At 40.5% G+C, this 14,845-nt stretch overlaps 1 protein-coding gene across 3 annotated transcripts; it reads right to left on the reverse strand.

The window, feature by feature from the left end:
• Nucleotides 1-822: 822 nt before the first annotated feature.
• Nucleotides 823-7,606, reverse strand: LOC118402335 (profilin-2-like). 3 transcript variants are annotated; one of them, XM_052477224.1, is made up of 4 exons: nt 7,260-7,605; nt 4,784-4,976; nt 2,890-2,945; nt 2,476-2,619 (listed from the first exon to the last, which is right to left on the reverse strand). In XM_052477224.1, exons 1-4 carry the CDS (start codon nt 7,386-7,388, stop codon nt 2,614-2,616), a joined length of 384 nt encoding a protein of 127 aa, XP_052333184.1. In that variant the 5' UTR covers nt 7,389-7,605; the 3' UTR covers nt 2,476-2,613. The 3 variants fall into 3 exon arrangements, with proteins under 3 accessions (XP_035656358.1, XP_052333184.1, XP_035656359.1); XM_035800465.2 differs by lacking the exon at nt 2,890-2,945 and having other exon boundaries at nt 823-2,619; nt 7,260-7,595; XM_035800466.2 differs by lacking the exon at nt 2,476-2,619 and having other exon boundaries at nt 2,626-2,945; nt 7,260-7,606.
• Nucleotides 7,607-14,845: the final 7,239 nt, after the last annotated feature.

Consider the following 14,845-nt stretch of genomic DNA (forward strand, 5'->3'; position numbering starts at 1 on the left):
TGAGGACCAATGAAATATTCTCTCCCTCTCGCAAAAACTACGTTATCCCCTTAATTTGACTGATTCAATATTTTAATAATTAAAATGTTAAAATACCAAGCACACCAAAGACGACATTAACGTCAATCAATAGACAGCACCTCAACAAGCCTATTTTATACCATAGCCCGCAGAATTTGCAAGATAACTTTAATTTTAAATTTCGTTTTTGATCTCAGCACAAAGTCTAAATGTGGCTCAGACTCGCCTGTTGATTGATGTTTCAGCATTGCCTCAATGAAGAGTTCAGCGTTTGACTTGACACGTACGAAATGCATGCGCAGTTAAAAGCCTGCTACTTAGCGGCAGGCGGACAAGCAATTCACACATCCGCCATCGTAGCGCAGATGAACCCTGAGCTGGAATGTGAAGCTAACGGAAGTTGGCTATTTAAAATAAAAACCGAATAGATTTAGCTTCAATCATAATATACCCCTCAGCTCTGAAAAATACCTGATGTGTAAAGATCGGCGATTGGTTAAAAAGACTGAATTAGGCTGACTGTGTAAACACAGCATGCATGACAGGCATAAGCAATATTGCTTTCACACGAAATCCTCTCAGGCTGTTTACACAGGCAACCCAATTCTGAACGCCTGTCCAATTATTGTCAAAATAGCTTTTGGTCAAAATACCAATTAGTGTAATTAGATCAGAATTGGGCTGCCTGTGTAAACATCATAAATTGTAAAGTGTCTTGCATGTTTCCGCACATTTCTATTTGAGCACTTTCACCATACAAATGGATTAAAACCTAAACAGGAAATAAAGCACAAACACAGGTTGACAGTTCTGGTTGGAATAACTTTTATTTGATCTGTCTGTAAACAAGGTGATTTATCAATTTATGGCATTTTCCCCCAAACATTTATCAAAATGCAAATTTAATAACTGACTGAATCCAAATGCATAGGGGAAAGAAAAATCACAAATCAGTGTGAAATGTGTAGTTCTGGACATATTCCACAAAGCCTTTACAGGAGGAAAGAGCCATAGTTCTTGCTGGGACAGAAGTTCAAAATCTAACTCACAGTAGCAACAGATCAGATCTACATTATGGCACAGGATAGTTCTCTTTGAAAGTTTTCACAAGACAACTCACTAGTGTTCTTATTCCAACCAACACCGTTTTCCACCAATTTAGTGTAAACACTTTCAATGTTGTTTTTAATATACTGTTAAGTAGTGTGCTGACAGTTGCTGATACATATTTGATGAGTAGAGCACAAGGCAACTCATTCAAAGAGTTTTGCCCAGCCGAGCTTGAGTTTACGGTCATTCACTAAGAATACACTCATTACCAGTTGTCCAATGAGACTGCAATTTCACCCGTTAACAAATTAGCAGTAAATCAATTAGTTTAAGTAATCTAAAGAAGCAGAAAGTGTTTTAAAGCCATCTGAAGTATAGTGTCTAATGACTGACAAAATGAGGGCAACAATCTTTCACAATGGTTTGAAGCTATTCTGAAAATCACCCTGACAGACAATTGGTCCTATGGAAAATAACTTGCCAAAACATGGTTTGTAGGGACGATACACTGCGCAATGTCAGCCGTGTAAAATTAAATTGCAGGAGCTGGCATATCCTAGATATGTTCCTGAGCTATTGCAAAGATGGAATGTCCATGAGGACTTTAAGACATATTGAAGGTTCATGGGAGGAATATATATATTTTTTAAACTCAGCAATGCTGATCTTATCTGCCATTACTTTCAAACAATATTCCAACACCACATCAATGACTTGTAAGACCACATTCAAGTTACAACAGCAAAAGCAGTTGATGGAAGATAATGCAACCTAAAGAAAAGAAAATCTAAATAGTGGGCTGACTCAGCTGAGGGGTTTCAAAGTATGTTTAGAGGACTATGCTGGAGGAAATATTTACCTTAATGATGTATGTATCAAATGACAATGCAAGAAGGACTGAATTAAAATAACATTTCTGGATGGAATATAAAGGTTTGGGAAAGGCTACTAAAAGATATGCATGCAACTTTCAAACCCTGACATGCTGAGGAAAGGAGACCACACCAGACGGTCATCGCTTCAAAATTCTGAAAATACATTTTCCTATGCAAAACTGTCCGCACCATCGAATGACGCAGCCAATTAAGGTATGCTTCCTCCTGTCATTTTCCAATTACTAAGTATTTGTTTATACCAGCCAAGTCCAAATTTGGTACACAGTTTAATTATATTTTTTATGAATTTCTTTGCACATTTCCCTTTTGGTAAATATACATTTCAACCATTTCTGATGAACATGCTCTTACTTTAGTGTCAGAAATAGGGTACATAGTGTTAATGCTCTGAGAAAGAATGGTGAGGAAAAGGGACAAAAAAAACATGAATTAACAAAAAATAAAACAAAGGGTGTACATAAAAATGGAACTGGGGAAGAGTACCAATGTCTGCTAACTAATCCTCAAAGTACTGTCAACAATGGAGGTGAGAAAGATGATGGGTAGAGGCTGCTTCAATATCCAGACTTCCTCAGGTGCTCAGCCATGGTAAATGCTTTCTTGTTGAGCTGTCCGCCATGGACCCCTTCCTTTCCCATGACTAAAACTAATGCTGGAGCACACAAGGAAACAAAAAGAAAAATGAACAAAACTGAAAATAGTCTTTTCCCCCCACTAAGAGTGGGGATAAAAGTGACATAGGATGTTCCCACCACGACCATTACTCTTCATTGCTATTAAAGTTTCCACGACATTTGACTGTTTGCAGAAGAAATCTTAAAAGCAATATTTTATTCTCTTCTTTTTGTCCCTCAATTTTAACTAAGCAAGCATGGTGACACTAGAACCCCGAATCCCTCAAGTATTTTGCCATTGAGTATGCCTTCTTATTCAATCCGCCTCCGTGGACCCCTTCTTTGCCCATTACAAGAACCAAGACTGAAAGAGAAGAAAGGAAAAGGGAAAAGTTTAGAGTATTAAGAGGTTAAAGAAAAGGCAGTCACGTGAAGGAAAGGTTAGTAACAAAATGGAGGTGCACAGTTGGCATAACTGAAGATAAAGTTATGGCTACTTGTTTTGCATTTGTATTACAGGGAAGAGCACGCTTACAGGGAAATACCCATAAAGCCTTTGTCAGTGGTCAAAACACCTACAATACTACAGCCAACTATTATGGTATGATTTATCCTTTTTGTAGGAGCAAATAAAGTATTTACTATAAGCTCTAAAGCTTTACATTAAACCAAGTAGACACAGTAACTCCAGAGAAAAATCTATCCTTCACAAGTTCACTGAATACTTGCATACAAGTTCAATGCACACTTGCAAATGTAGAGGACAAATGTTTTTAGAAACTGGTCAACTGTACAGACACCAGGTAAAAGCCAAATTGACTAAAAAAGGCAAGTCAAAAAGATTTCTGCCCCATAGGAGTGTATACAGGCCAGGCTCATATAATCTCTGGTTTATTAGGCTACTTTTATCAGGGTCATCATAACCACTACAGACCATGTGGTTTACCACACACACACACACAACCTTCCATCTGAAGAGTAATGTGAGGGATGTGTGTGGTGTTTTTAGAGCCACTTCTTCACTGGCACCTGAGTCAGGATTATTAGTGATGTTAGAGAAAGTTTCACAGGGTGATAAGACAGTCACCTACCATTTCTCTTCATCCGTCTTGCCCAAAAACATTTGAGCCAGAATATTATTAACTCATGTAGCATTTCAAAACATGACAGACTGACTTGAAAACAGAAGTCAATGGACTGCTAGTTTATCCAAAATTAAGCCAGCTATAGACCCATACTGCTTGCAATCAAGTCAAGTGTGTCAAAATGTGAAGACATTGTAGGCTACTGTCCAGAGTGACAAGATGACTAGGAATAATATAGGCATTAAACAGACTACCCAAAGCATGCAGCTAAAATGTTAGTTAGGTTGACAACCACCCAATAGTTAAGGAGCAGCTTAAGAAAATAATCAAAGGTAAAGACCCTCAGAGTTGTTGATTAGACTCCGGTGATGACAGGCGATCAGAGTAAAGGGCTCAGACACACCAATAGAGTTAGCTGACCAAGAGCCCTTAGCGCCTCAAATTTGTGAGCCCGAGTGCACACCGATTTCACATGTAGCATCTGTGAAAAATGTCGGGAGCCAGAAATCTACAGCACATTGAACGATTGGCATACGAACGAACTCTAGATCAACATTCTGTGCGATGTGCGCAAGCATCAAGGACCACAAAGGCAGATCGACTTAGTAGGTAAACCTGGGCTTCTTGTTTCTTTTCTCATGTAATTTCTGAACCTCAACACACTAAATAGAATGAAGCATAATGCACCATTAGCATTTCTCAAACAAAGTATGGATCCAAGGAAGTAACATGAACTTTGCCACAATGGACATCTTGCCGACCAGTGAGAATTTAACAGTTCTCCAATTTCTGTGTGCTGTGGCTTACAATGTCATACCTTAAATTGTACCCCTTGTCTAAAATTGATGGAACAAATACACACTTCCCTCTGCAATATTTCATGCTCAGACTAACAATAATATATTCTGCTGTTTTTTTTAATTTAAAAATGTTATTTTAAACTGCATATACTAATATGAGAACAGAGAGCATTAGAGAATAAATAACCACCAACAATCTGCAAGATGCTTGCGTTGATTAAGGACAACACTTGAGTATGTTATAGCCACAGATACATCCTAGAATGTTGCAATACCTGACTTTTTTTTTACCACTATAAAAAGTGGTCACCCTTTACCTTTGACAGCTTTGCCTACAGTAATGTTGTACGTTGGCTCTCCTCCTTGACTCTTTGTCCTGATGTCCATTGTCCAGTCCCCTTCACTATGGAGGCTGTCTCTGATGACCGAGCACTTCTTTGAACCCAAGGCCATGCCGTTGGTGAAGAAGCTAGTCCTGTCCTTTCCAATGAGGACATCAATTTCTTGAGGCTGAAAAACAGTGGTAGTACACAGAAAGTTCATGCAGACATGTTACGTTTAGAAATGACATGTGCCATTAAAAGCTTCTATGGAATGGGGTGCTCATCTGGGTTTAAGTCATATTTTAAAGGGCGACGGTATCTCCCGAAAAAGAGCACAACAGAAGTATTCTAATGCACAAGTGATCTTTTATTAATTTAAGAAAACTGCAAACCTCAACCTGTCTTAGTCAAATCTTGATTTTATTGGTGGTTGTGGTACCACTTATTAATAAAAGCACCCATTAATAAAAGCACCCATTAGATTTTTTTACAACACCCTGGTCCTTTCATAAACACACAGCTGTAGTAATCACAGGTGTGTTCATGTTTGCCAAAATTGATTATTAATTTATACAGTTTGAAGGAGAGTATGAATGTTACTTTTGAACCAGTGGCGGTCAGTGACGTTTAAGATGAGGGAGGAAGATTTGTTTTTCTTCACAAGCATGTCCATATTTCATGGCTCTCAGTCATATTCTAGTCATTCAGTTCAATGTAACATCAAAGTTTACAACGAAGCGGAACACAGGTTGAAAGAAAGAAATTGACGTGACAGACAGTGACATTCAATATCCGCCTTGCACTCTTGCCTGCGTCATCAGTCCAACAACTGCAAACAAGTTTCTATTGGACAAATTCCAGAATATATATCTCCATTTAATTTGCTACCATTTAAGACCCCCCCCACCACCACCACCAGAATGACTACACCCCTGATCACATGTAAATACAGATCACTTTCATAGCAAAATATTGCTCTCTTGCTTCTCCTTCATGTAAGATATGAATTGGTTCAAAACTGTTCAACTATCATCTTTCTCTCTTGAGTCAACTACACACCACATGTAATGCACTGTGCAGTGCTACATGTATCTTATGCTTTCAGTACTAGATTCATTATCTGATCCTTTGATTGGGTAGACAACATGTCAGTTCATGCTACAAGAGCACTGACTGGTTGGAGGACGTCCTACGGAAGTTGTCATAATTACTGTGTATTTCTATGGAAGGGGTAAGAACCATGAGCCTCCTAGGTTTTGTATTGAAGTCAATGTACCCAGAGGACAGAAGCTAGCTGTCCTCCAGCTACACCATGGTGTTACCCTACAGAGCGCTGTTGAGGCTACTGTAGACCTTCATTGCAAAACAGTGTTTTAATTATTTGGTGACATGTGAATATATTTGGTATAGTTTTAACTTTATATGTTTTACTCTTTGAAATTCATTGATGGTCCTCCCCTTTTTGCTCTAGGGAGCCTCTGTTTTTAACACATGACGAATTACCAGTTGGTTTGATTACACCTGAGGAATAATGTTCAAGTAGTACAGCATTTAGCTAATCTGATGTCAAAATGCAATAACTGGTTGCAAACTTATCTAGGTAGTTAGCAAGTTTACCCATTGTGGATGACATGGGGGAGCAGCCATCTTGGTCCTGATTTGAGCAAAACGTTTAAGCATTCTTTCAGCTAGTTAGCTAAGAAAATAGCTAGCTACCAATTACATTTACTTATCCAGACAGTTAGATATTAAAAAAAGTCGAAATGTATGCACAAATATTGGCTAGCGTCTCCAATTCGAAACATTAGGTAGCAAACTTGGCTATTAGCCAAATAACTTTACTACTAGTAGTAAGCAACTGACGTTAGCTAGCGGCCTCAACTGTTTATTCGTGTATACTAACGTTAGCTAACGTTGGCAATACAAGTCTTAATTTCCTTACCTAGCCAACTAACGATAGTTGGCTATTGGCTAAGCTAGCCTAGTAACGTTAGTGGGTCGAATATATGGCTCTGATATATGGCTCTGATGTTAGCTAGCTTCAGACAACGACACTCATTCATTGGCTAACGTCGGCAAGCAGACTGCTAGTACATCACGCTACCTAACATTGATAGCAGCCAGCAAATATTGCATAATTGGCATTCGAGTAGTTGCCTGGTTATATTCACATCAGTTCAATATTATTGAACAACAAATCAGTGTACCAATTTGACGTTAGCAATAGCAAACTAGCTTGCTAGACGTATCGACTTTGCTGGCCAAAAGGGGATAGGCGGTGAAGCTAGCTAACGGTCGCTAGCTACTGTACTAGTTAACTGGCCAACATTAGGTAGCAAGCTCATTATTTGCTCGGTCCGGCGAGGTTGTGATTATCCCAGGCAGCATTCATTCTGATTCAGACAAACATCTACTAGTAACGTTCATTGTTTATTTATATATAACAGTTTGTTTCCCTTTAATTTCTTACCGTTATGTTGCTAAAAGTACCACCGGCATGTGCTGCCCAAACGTATTTGGCGTCCGTATACCCAACAATGGCGGAATCCTGACAGCTGCCGTCGGCCATCAGATTATCCACGTAGCTTTGCCAAGACATTTTTGAATTTGTTAAAAATATACAGCTTCCTATTCACTCAAAGATGTCGTTTCTAGGACAAGACCTTCACAGCCAATGTTGCACTGCTTACGGGTCAATTTAGTGTCTCCAACTATAGCTACCCCCACTTCAACGTTAACACACGTCTTGGCTCGGGCAGGAAAGAAAGCCAATGTAATCATGCAGCGCCTGAGCGTGTCTGTATCAGATCCCTCCGCACAATGTGCTCACTGGCACTATATACTTAAAGGGGCAAAATCATTTTAAAACATGTCCTCACGGTTTTGCAACGCTTTGGATTATAGTATTTATGTGATTTGTGTAATATTCTTCTCGAAACTATATTGTGAGATAAATTGAGGAATGAATAGACAGGGTGAGTGTCTGTAGAACATTGATGCAGTAAAGCAACATCTTTCATGATTTGAAGACCTCTGTATCTAGCCTTTTGGGGGATCATAGAAAGATGTTTTTAATTTCCTGCAATTCTACAAATTTTGCCATGGGGCATATAGAAATGTTGCAATTTTAAAGCAAGTTTTCTGCAATTGTATACATTTTACCATGGGGAGGAGATAACAATTTGAGTTACAGCTCATTTCCTGCAATCATACCCATTTTGGAATGACTTAAGGAGGAGAAAGGAGAAAGAGACAGAATAGGTATCATAGATGGAGATCGGGGTGCCTTGTGAGGATCCGCTGACGAGTGGCTAATCTGCCTTTGCCATCGGTCCTATTGGCCAATGTGCAATCGCTGGACAATCATTTGGATGAACTAAAAGCACTTATATCCTACCAACGCGACATTAAAAACTGTAATATCTTATGTTTCACCGAGTCATGGCTGAACGAAGACATGAATAACATACAGCTGGTGGGTTATACACTGTATCTCCCGAGTGGTGCAGCGGTCTAAGGCATTGCATGTCCCTACAGTCCCTGGTTCGAATCCAGACTGTATCACATGCAGCCGAGATTGGGAGTCCCATAGGGTGGCGCACAATTGGCCCAGCGTCGTCCGGGAAGGCCGTCATTGTAAATAAGAATTTGTTCTGAACTGACTTGCCTGGTTACATTTTTTAAAATCCTCCCATGATAAACTGTAGACAAAACTATATACTTTTTCTTAAAACTGCATTGTTGGTTAAGGGCTTGAAAGTAAACGTTTCACTGTAGGCTCTACACGTGTTGTATCCGGCGCATGTGACAAGTAACATTTGATTTGATTTAATATGATATCTGGGTGAAAATTACTAATACAGCCAATGTTGGCACCCTGGAGGTAAGGGACCCTGCATCCAGGGTCGGGATTTGTCCATGCCCATGATTAATACAAGTTTAGATGGCTGGCTAGACTAACTACTTGTCACAACCTGATCCGTTTCACCTGTCTTTGTGATTGTCTCGACCCTCCTCCAGGTGTCGCCCATCTTCCCCATTATTCCCTGTGTATTTATACCTGTGTTCTCTGATTGTCTCTTGCCAGTTTGTCATGTCAACCAGATTTTTTTGTCTCAGCACCTGCTTTTCCCAGTCTCTCTTTTTTTGACTCTTGCCTGTTCTGACTCTGAACCTGCCTACCTGCCTGCACCTTTGCCCCACATCTGTATTAATGACCTCTGCCTACTCTGAGCCTGTCTGCCATCCAGGACCATTCCCCCACCTCTGGTTTACTGACCCCTGCCTGATTTGACCTGTCTAGTGCCTGCCCCTGTTGGATTATTAAACCATTTTTACATTTAAGTTCTGGGTCTTACCTGCATACCTGAATAAATCACTGACAGTGTCACCAGAAAAGCACCATCACACCTCCTCCTCCATGCTTCATGGTGGGAGCCACGCATGCGCAGATCACCTACTCTGCGTTTCACTAAAACATGGCGGTTGGAACCTAAAATCTCACATTTTAACTCATCAGACCAAAGGGCAGATTTCCAACAGTCTAATGTCCATTGCTTGTCTTTCTTGGCCCAAGCAAGTCTCATTTTATTATTGGTGTCCTTTAGTAGTGGTTTCTTTGCAGCAATTCAACCATGAAGGCCTGATTCACAGTGTCCTCTGAACAGTTGATGTTGAGATGTGTTTGTGACTTGAACTCTGTGAAGCATTTGTTTGGGCTGCAATTTCTGAGGTGCAGTTCACTCTAATGAACTTATCCTCTCCAACAGAGGTAACTCTGGGTCTTCCTTTTCTATGGTGGTCCTCATGAGAGCCATTTTCATTATATTGCTTGATGGTTTTTGCAATTGCACTTGAAGAAACTTTCAAAGTTCGTGAAATGTTCTGGATTGACTGACCTTTATGTCTTAAAGTAGTTATGGGCTGTCGTTTCTCTTTGCTAATTTGAGCTGTTCTTAATGTGGACTTGTTCTTTTACCAAATAGGGCTATCTTCTGTATACCACCCCTCCCTTGTTACAACACAACTGATTGACTCAAACACATTAAGAAGTAAAGAAGTTCCACAAATGAACTTTTAACAAGGCACACCTGTTAATTGAAATGCATTCCAGATGACTACCTCATGAAGCTGGTTGAGAGAATGCCAAGAGTGTGCAAAGCTGTCATCATAGGCAAAGGGTGACTACTTTCAAAAATAAGGCTGATTTCCAATTTCGCTGTTTAAGCATGTCACGTTGGTATGAATTATTCGGGAGACAGGCACAGGAATGCGTAATAAGGTTTTTCTATTAAGCCCAAATTACGGCGTGCTGTGTAAAGGCATGGGGATGAAGACCAAACAAACACGTAACAAAACACAGGGTAGAAACCCAAATCAAAACAGTGAGGAGTACCTCGAATAAATAATACACTCGCATAATGATTAACCCACGATACGAGACCTACAAACCTGACTCAGTTACACCAGCTCTGTCAGGAGGAATGGGCCAAAATTCACAGAACTTATTGTGGTAAGCTTGTGGAAGGCTTCCCAAAACATTTGACCCAAGTTAAACAATTGAAAGGCAATGCTACCAAATTCTAATTTAGTGTATATAAACTTCTGACCCACTAGGAATGTGATGAAATAAATAAAAGCTGAAATAAGTCATTCTCTCTACTATTATTCTGACATTTCATGTTTTTAAAATAAAGTGGTGATCCTATCTTACCTAAGGCAGGGAATGTTTACGAGGATTAAATGTCAGGAATTGTGAAAAACTGAGTTTAAATGCATTTGGCTAAGGTGTATGTAAACGTCCAACTTCAACTGTATATACAAATAGTAATCAGTGGGAATAGGGGACAGGTGTGCGCAATGAAAATGTCAGAGGGATCCATGACCAAGCAAACGCTTATGCCTGGAACCGACCCTGCCTATATGGTCCATTGCACAGTTGCTTTTTGCTACATTGTGTCACAATTGGATGGCACACCTGTAAGATCTATGTTTGGTATCCATTAGTGGGAGTTAGAGGTTAGTTACAGAACCTTTTCGACCCACCTTACCTTGGCGATACTATCTTGGTTCTCGATTCTGCCAAACATGTGTTTTCTAAAATGTCCGTGTCCAGTTTCAGGTGGTGCGTTTGAATTTATAAATTGATCTGTTATTAAGATGTATTTTTTTTGCTCCATGAAGTAATCCAACAATGTGTACGCCGCCATCTTGTCTATTGTCTATTTCTTCTCTCATTGATTAAGACAGGTGGGTCTACCCCATAGTGCCCCATGTTATGATGAAATACCTGGATTGGATTACATGGAACAAAACATTTATTTATTTTAATAACGGAGCATTTTCTCATTTCAAATGCACCACTGTGCTTTGGTGTATTCTGTTTCTTTTTATATATAAAAACTCCCTAGTCCTTGCTGATGACAAGCATACCCATAACATTATGCAGTCATAAACATGCTTGAAAATATGAGTGGTACTCAGTGATGTGTTGTGTCAGATGTGACCCAAACATAACGCTTTATATTATTTTTTTGCAGTATTACTTAAGTGCCTTGTTGCAAATAGGATAAATGTTTTGGAGTATTTGTATTCTGTACATGCTTCCTTCCTTTCACTCTGTCATTTAGGTGAGTATTGAAGAGTAACTACAATGTTGTTGATCCATCCTCAGTTCTCATTTCACAACCATTCAACGCTGTAACTGTTTTGAAATCACCATTGGCCTCATGGTGAAATATCTGAGCAGTTTCGTTCCTCTGCGGCAACTGAGTTAAGAAATACGCCTGTATCTTTGTAGTGACTGGGTGTATTGATAAACCATCCAAAGTCTAATTAATAACTTCACCATGCTCAAAGGGATATTCAGCATCAACATTTTATTTGACCAATTTGTGTCCTTCTTTGCAAGGCATTGAAAAACCTCTCTGGTCTTTATGGTTGAATCTGTGCTTGAAATAGACAATTGTATGTGTGGGGTACAGATATGGGTAGTCATAAAAAAAACAATGTTAATCACTATTATTGAACACAGAATGAGTCCATGCAACGTATTATGTGATTTGTTAAGCACATTTTTATTCCTGAATTTATTTAGGCTTGCCATGACAAAGGGGTTGAAAACGTATGGACTTTTCAGTATTATTTTTTACAAATATATATATTTTACCCAACTTATTGACATTTCAGTATTTTCAAAAATTTTAATATACATTTTACCCACTTTTTCTCCCCAATTTCGATCTTGTCTCATCGCTGCAACTCCCCAACGGGCTCGGGAGACGAAGGTCATGTCATGCCTCCTCCTTAACACCTGCCCACTTAACCCGGAAGCCAGCCAACACCAATGTGTCAGAGGAAACACCGTTCAACTGACGACTGAGGTCAGCCTACAGGCGCCCGGCCGCCACAAGGAGACGCTAGAGCGTGATGATCCAAGTAAAGCACCCCGACTAAACCCTCCCCTAACCTGCCAATTGTGCGCCGTCTCTGTAGTGACACCTCTAGCCTTTGACCGCTGCGCCACTTGGGAGGCCTAGACATTTCAGCTTTTAATTTTTATGAATTTTCTACAAACGAAATTCCACGACTCAATTTTAAATTGAGGCTGTAACACAACAAAATGTGGAAAAGTTAAGGGGTGTGAATACTTTTTGAAGGCACTGTAGTCCTTGGTGATGTGGATACCGTGGAACTCTAAGCTCTCAAAGTTGAAGTTGATTGTGAAATCCACAATCAGCTCCTTTGTCTTGCTGACGTTGAGGGAGAGGTTGTTCTCCTGGCACCACACTTTTAGGTCTCTGAACTTCTCCCTATAGGCTGTCTCATCGGTGATCAGGCCTACCACCGTTGTTGGAGTCGTACACGTCCACACAGTCCTGAGTGAACAGGGATTACTGGAGGGGACTAAGCACACACCACTGAGGGGGGACTAAGCAAACACCACACGCCCCTGTGTTGAAAGTAAACGTGGAGGATGTGTTGTTGCCTACCCTCACCACCTAGGGGCGGCCCGTCAGGAAGTCCACGATCCAGTTGCAGAGGGAGGTGTTCAGTCCCTTGGTGCTTAGATTATTGATGCGCTTGGAGGGCACTATGGTGTTGAACGCTGAGCTTTAGTCAATGAACATCATTCTCACATAGGTATTCCTTTTGTCCAGGTGGGAAAGGGCAGTGTGTATTGTAATAGAGATTGCATCATCTGTGGATCTGTTTGGGTGGTTTGCTAATTAGAGTGGGTCCAGGGTGTCTGGGAAGATGGTGTTGATGTGAGCCATGACAAGCCTTTCAAACCATTTCATGGCTACAGATGTGAGTGCTACAGTACGTGGCGATAGTAATTTAGACAGGTTACATTAGCGTTCTTGGGCACAGGAACTACAGTGGTCGAACATGGTTGAACATGTCAGTGAAGACTGGTCAGTGCATGCTCCAAGTACGCGTCCAGGCAATCTGTCTGGCCCTGCGGCCTTGTGAATGTTAATCTGTTTAAAGGTGTTACTCACATCGGCTGTGGAGATCGTGATCACACATTCATCCGGAACAGCTGGTGCTCTCATGCATGGTTCAGCATTGCTTGCCTCGAAGCAACCATAGTACGCATTTGGCTCGTCTGGTAGGCTTGCGTCAATGGGCAGTTCATGGCTGGTTTTCCCTTTGTATTCCGTGATCGTTTGCAAGACCTGCCACATCTGACGAGTATCAGAGCCGGTGTAGTAGGATTTGATCTTAGTTCTGTATTGACGCTTTGCCTGTTTGATGGCTCGTCGGAGGGCATAGCAGGAGTTCTTATAAGCGTCCGGATTTAGTGTCCTGATCCTTGAATGCGGCAGCTCCAGTTTTTAGTGGAGATTTTCCTTGTAATCCATGGCTTCTGGTTGGGATATGTATGTACGGTAACTGTGGGGATGAATTTGTCGATGCACTTATTAATGAAGCCGGTGACTGATGTGGTAAACTCCTCAATGCAATTGGAAGAATCACGGAATATATTCCAGTCTGTGCTTGCATCGAACCACTTCCATATTGAGCTGGTACTGGGTACTTCCAAGTTTTTCTTGTAACCAGGAATCAGGAGGATAGAGTTATGGTCAAATTTGCTAAGTGGAGGGCAAGGGAGAGCTTTGTATGCATCTCTGTCTATGGAATAAATAATATATAATAATAATAATAATATATGCCATTTAGCTGACGCTTTTATCCAAAGCGACTTACAGTCATGTGTGCATACATTCTACGTATGGGTGGTCCCGGGAATCGAACCCTTTACCCTGGCGTTACAGAGGCCATGCTCTACCAACTGAGCCACAGAAGGACCACGAATAAAGGTGATTTAGAGTTTTTTGCCTGGTGTTCCACAGCTCATTGAGTTTGGTTTTAGTGCCAGTTTGTGGTGGTAAGTAAACAGCTACGAAAAATACAGATGAAAACTCTCTTGGTAAATAGTATTGTCTACAGTTTATCATGAGGTATTGTAACTCAGGTGAGCAGAACCTAGAGACATCCTTAATATTAGAGATTGTGCACCAGATGTTGTTAACATAGAGACAGACACACAACACACCCCTGACTTTGCCTGACGCTGCCATGCTGTCCTGCCAATGTATAGAAAAAAAAGCTAGATTTATATTTTCCATGTCCTTGTTCAGCCACGGCTCAGAGAAACATAGGATATTACAGTTCTTCAGATCTCGTTGATAGGATAGTCATGAATGGAGCTCGTCCATTTTATTCTCAAGTGATTGCACATTCGCCAATAGAACCAAGGGTGGTAGATGTGCGTTATCAACTTGCCGACTTAGTTTCGTCAGTTATTCTGCACCCTCTATAACGCTGCTTCTTTCTTCTTCAAGTGTTGCGGATTTGAATGACCAGAATGTCAATCGACTCAGACTCATTGAAGTAGAATCCTCATCCAAATTGAGATTAGTGATCACTGTTCTGATGTCCAGAAGTTAATATCAGTTATAGGAATGATGGAGGAAACATTATGTACAAGAACAGTTAAGACCAGCGCAAACAAAACACAAAATAGCGCAAAAAAACACAAAATAGCAC

Source organism: Oncorhynchus keta, chromosome 23 (assembly GCF_023373465.1).
Source record: "Oncorhynchus keta strain PuntledgeMale-10-30-2019 chromosome 23, Oket_V2, whole genome shotgun sequence".
In the NCBI taxonomy this organism is placed as follows: domain Eukaryota; kingdom Metazoa; phylum Chordata; class Actinopteri; order Salmoniformes; family Salmonidae; genus Oncorhynchus; species Oncorhynchus keta.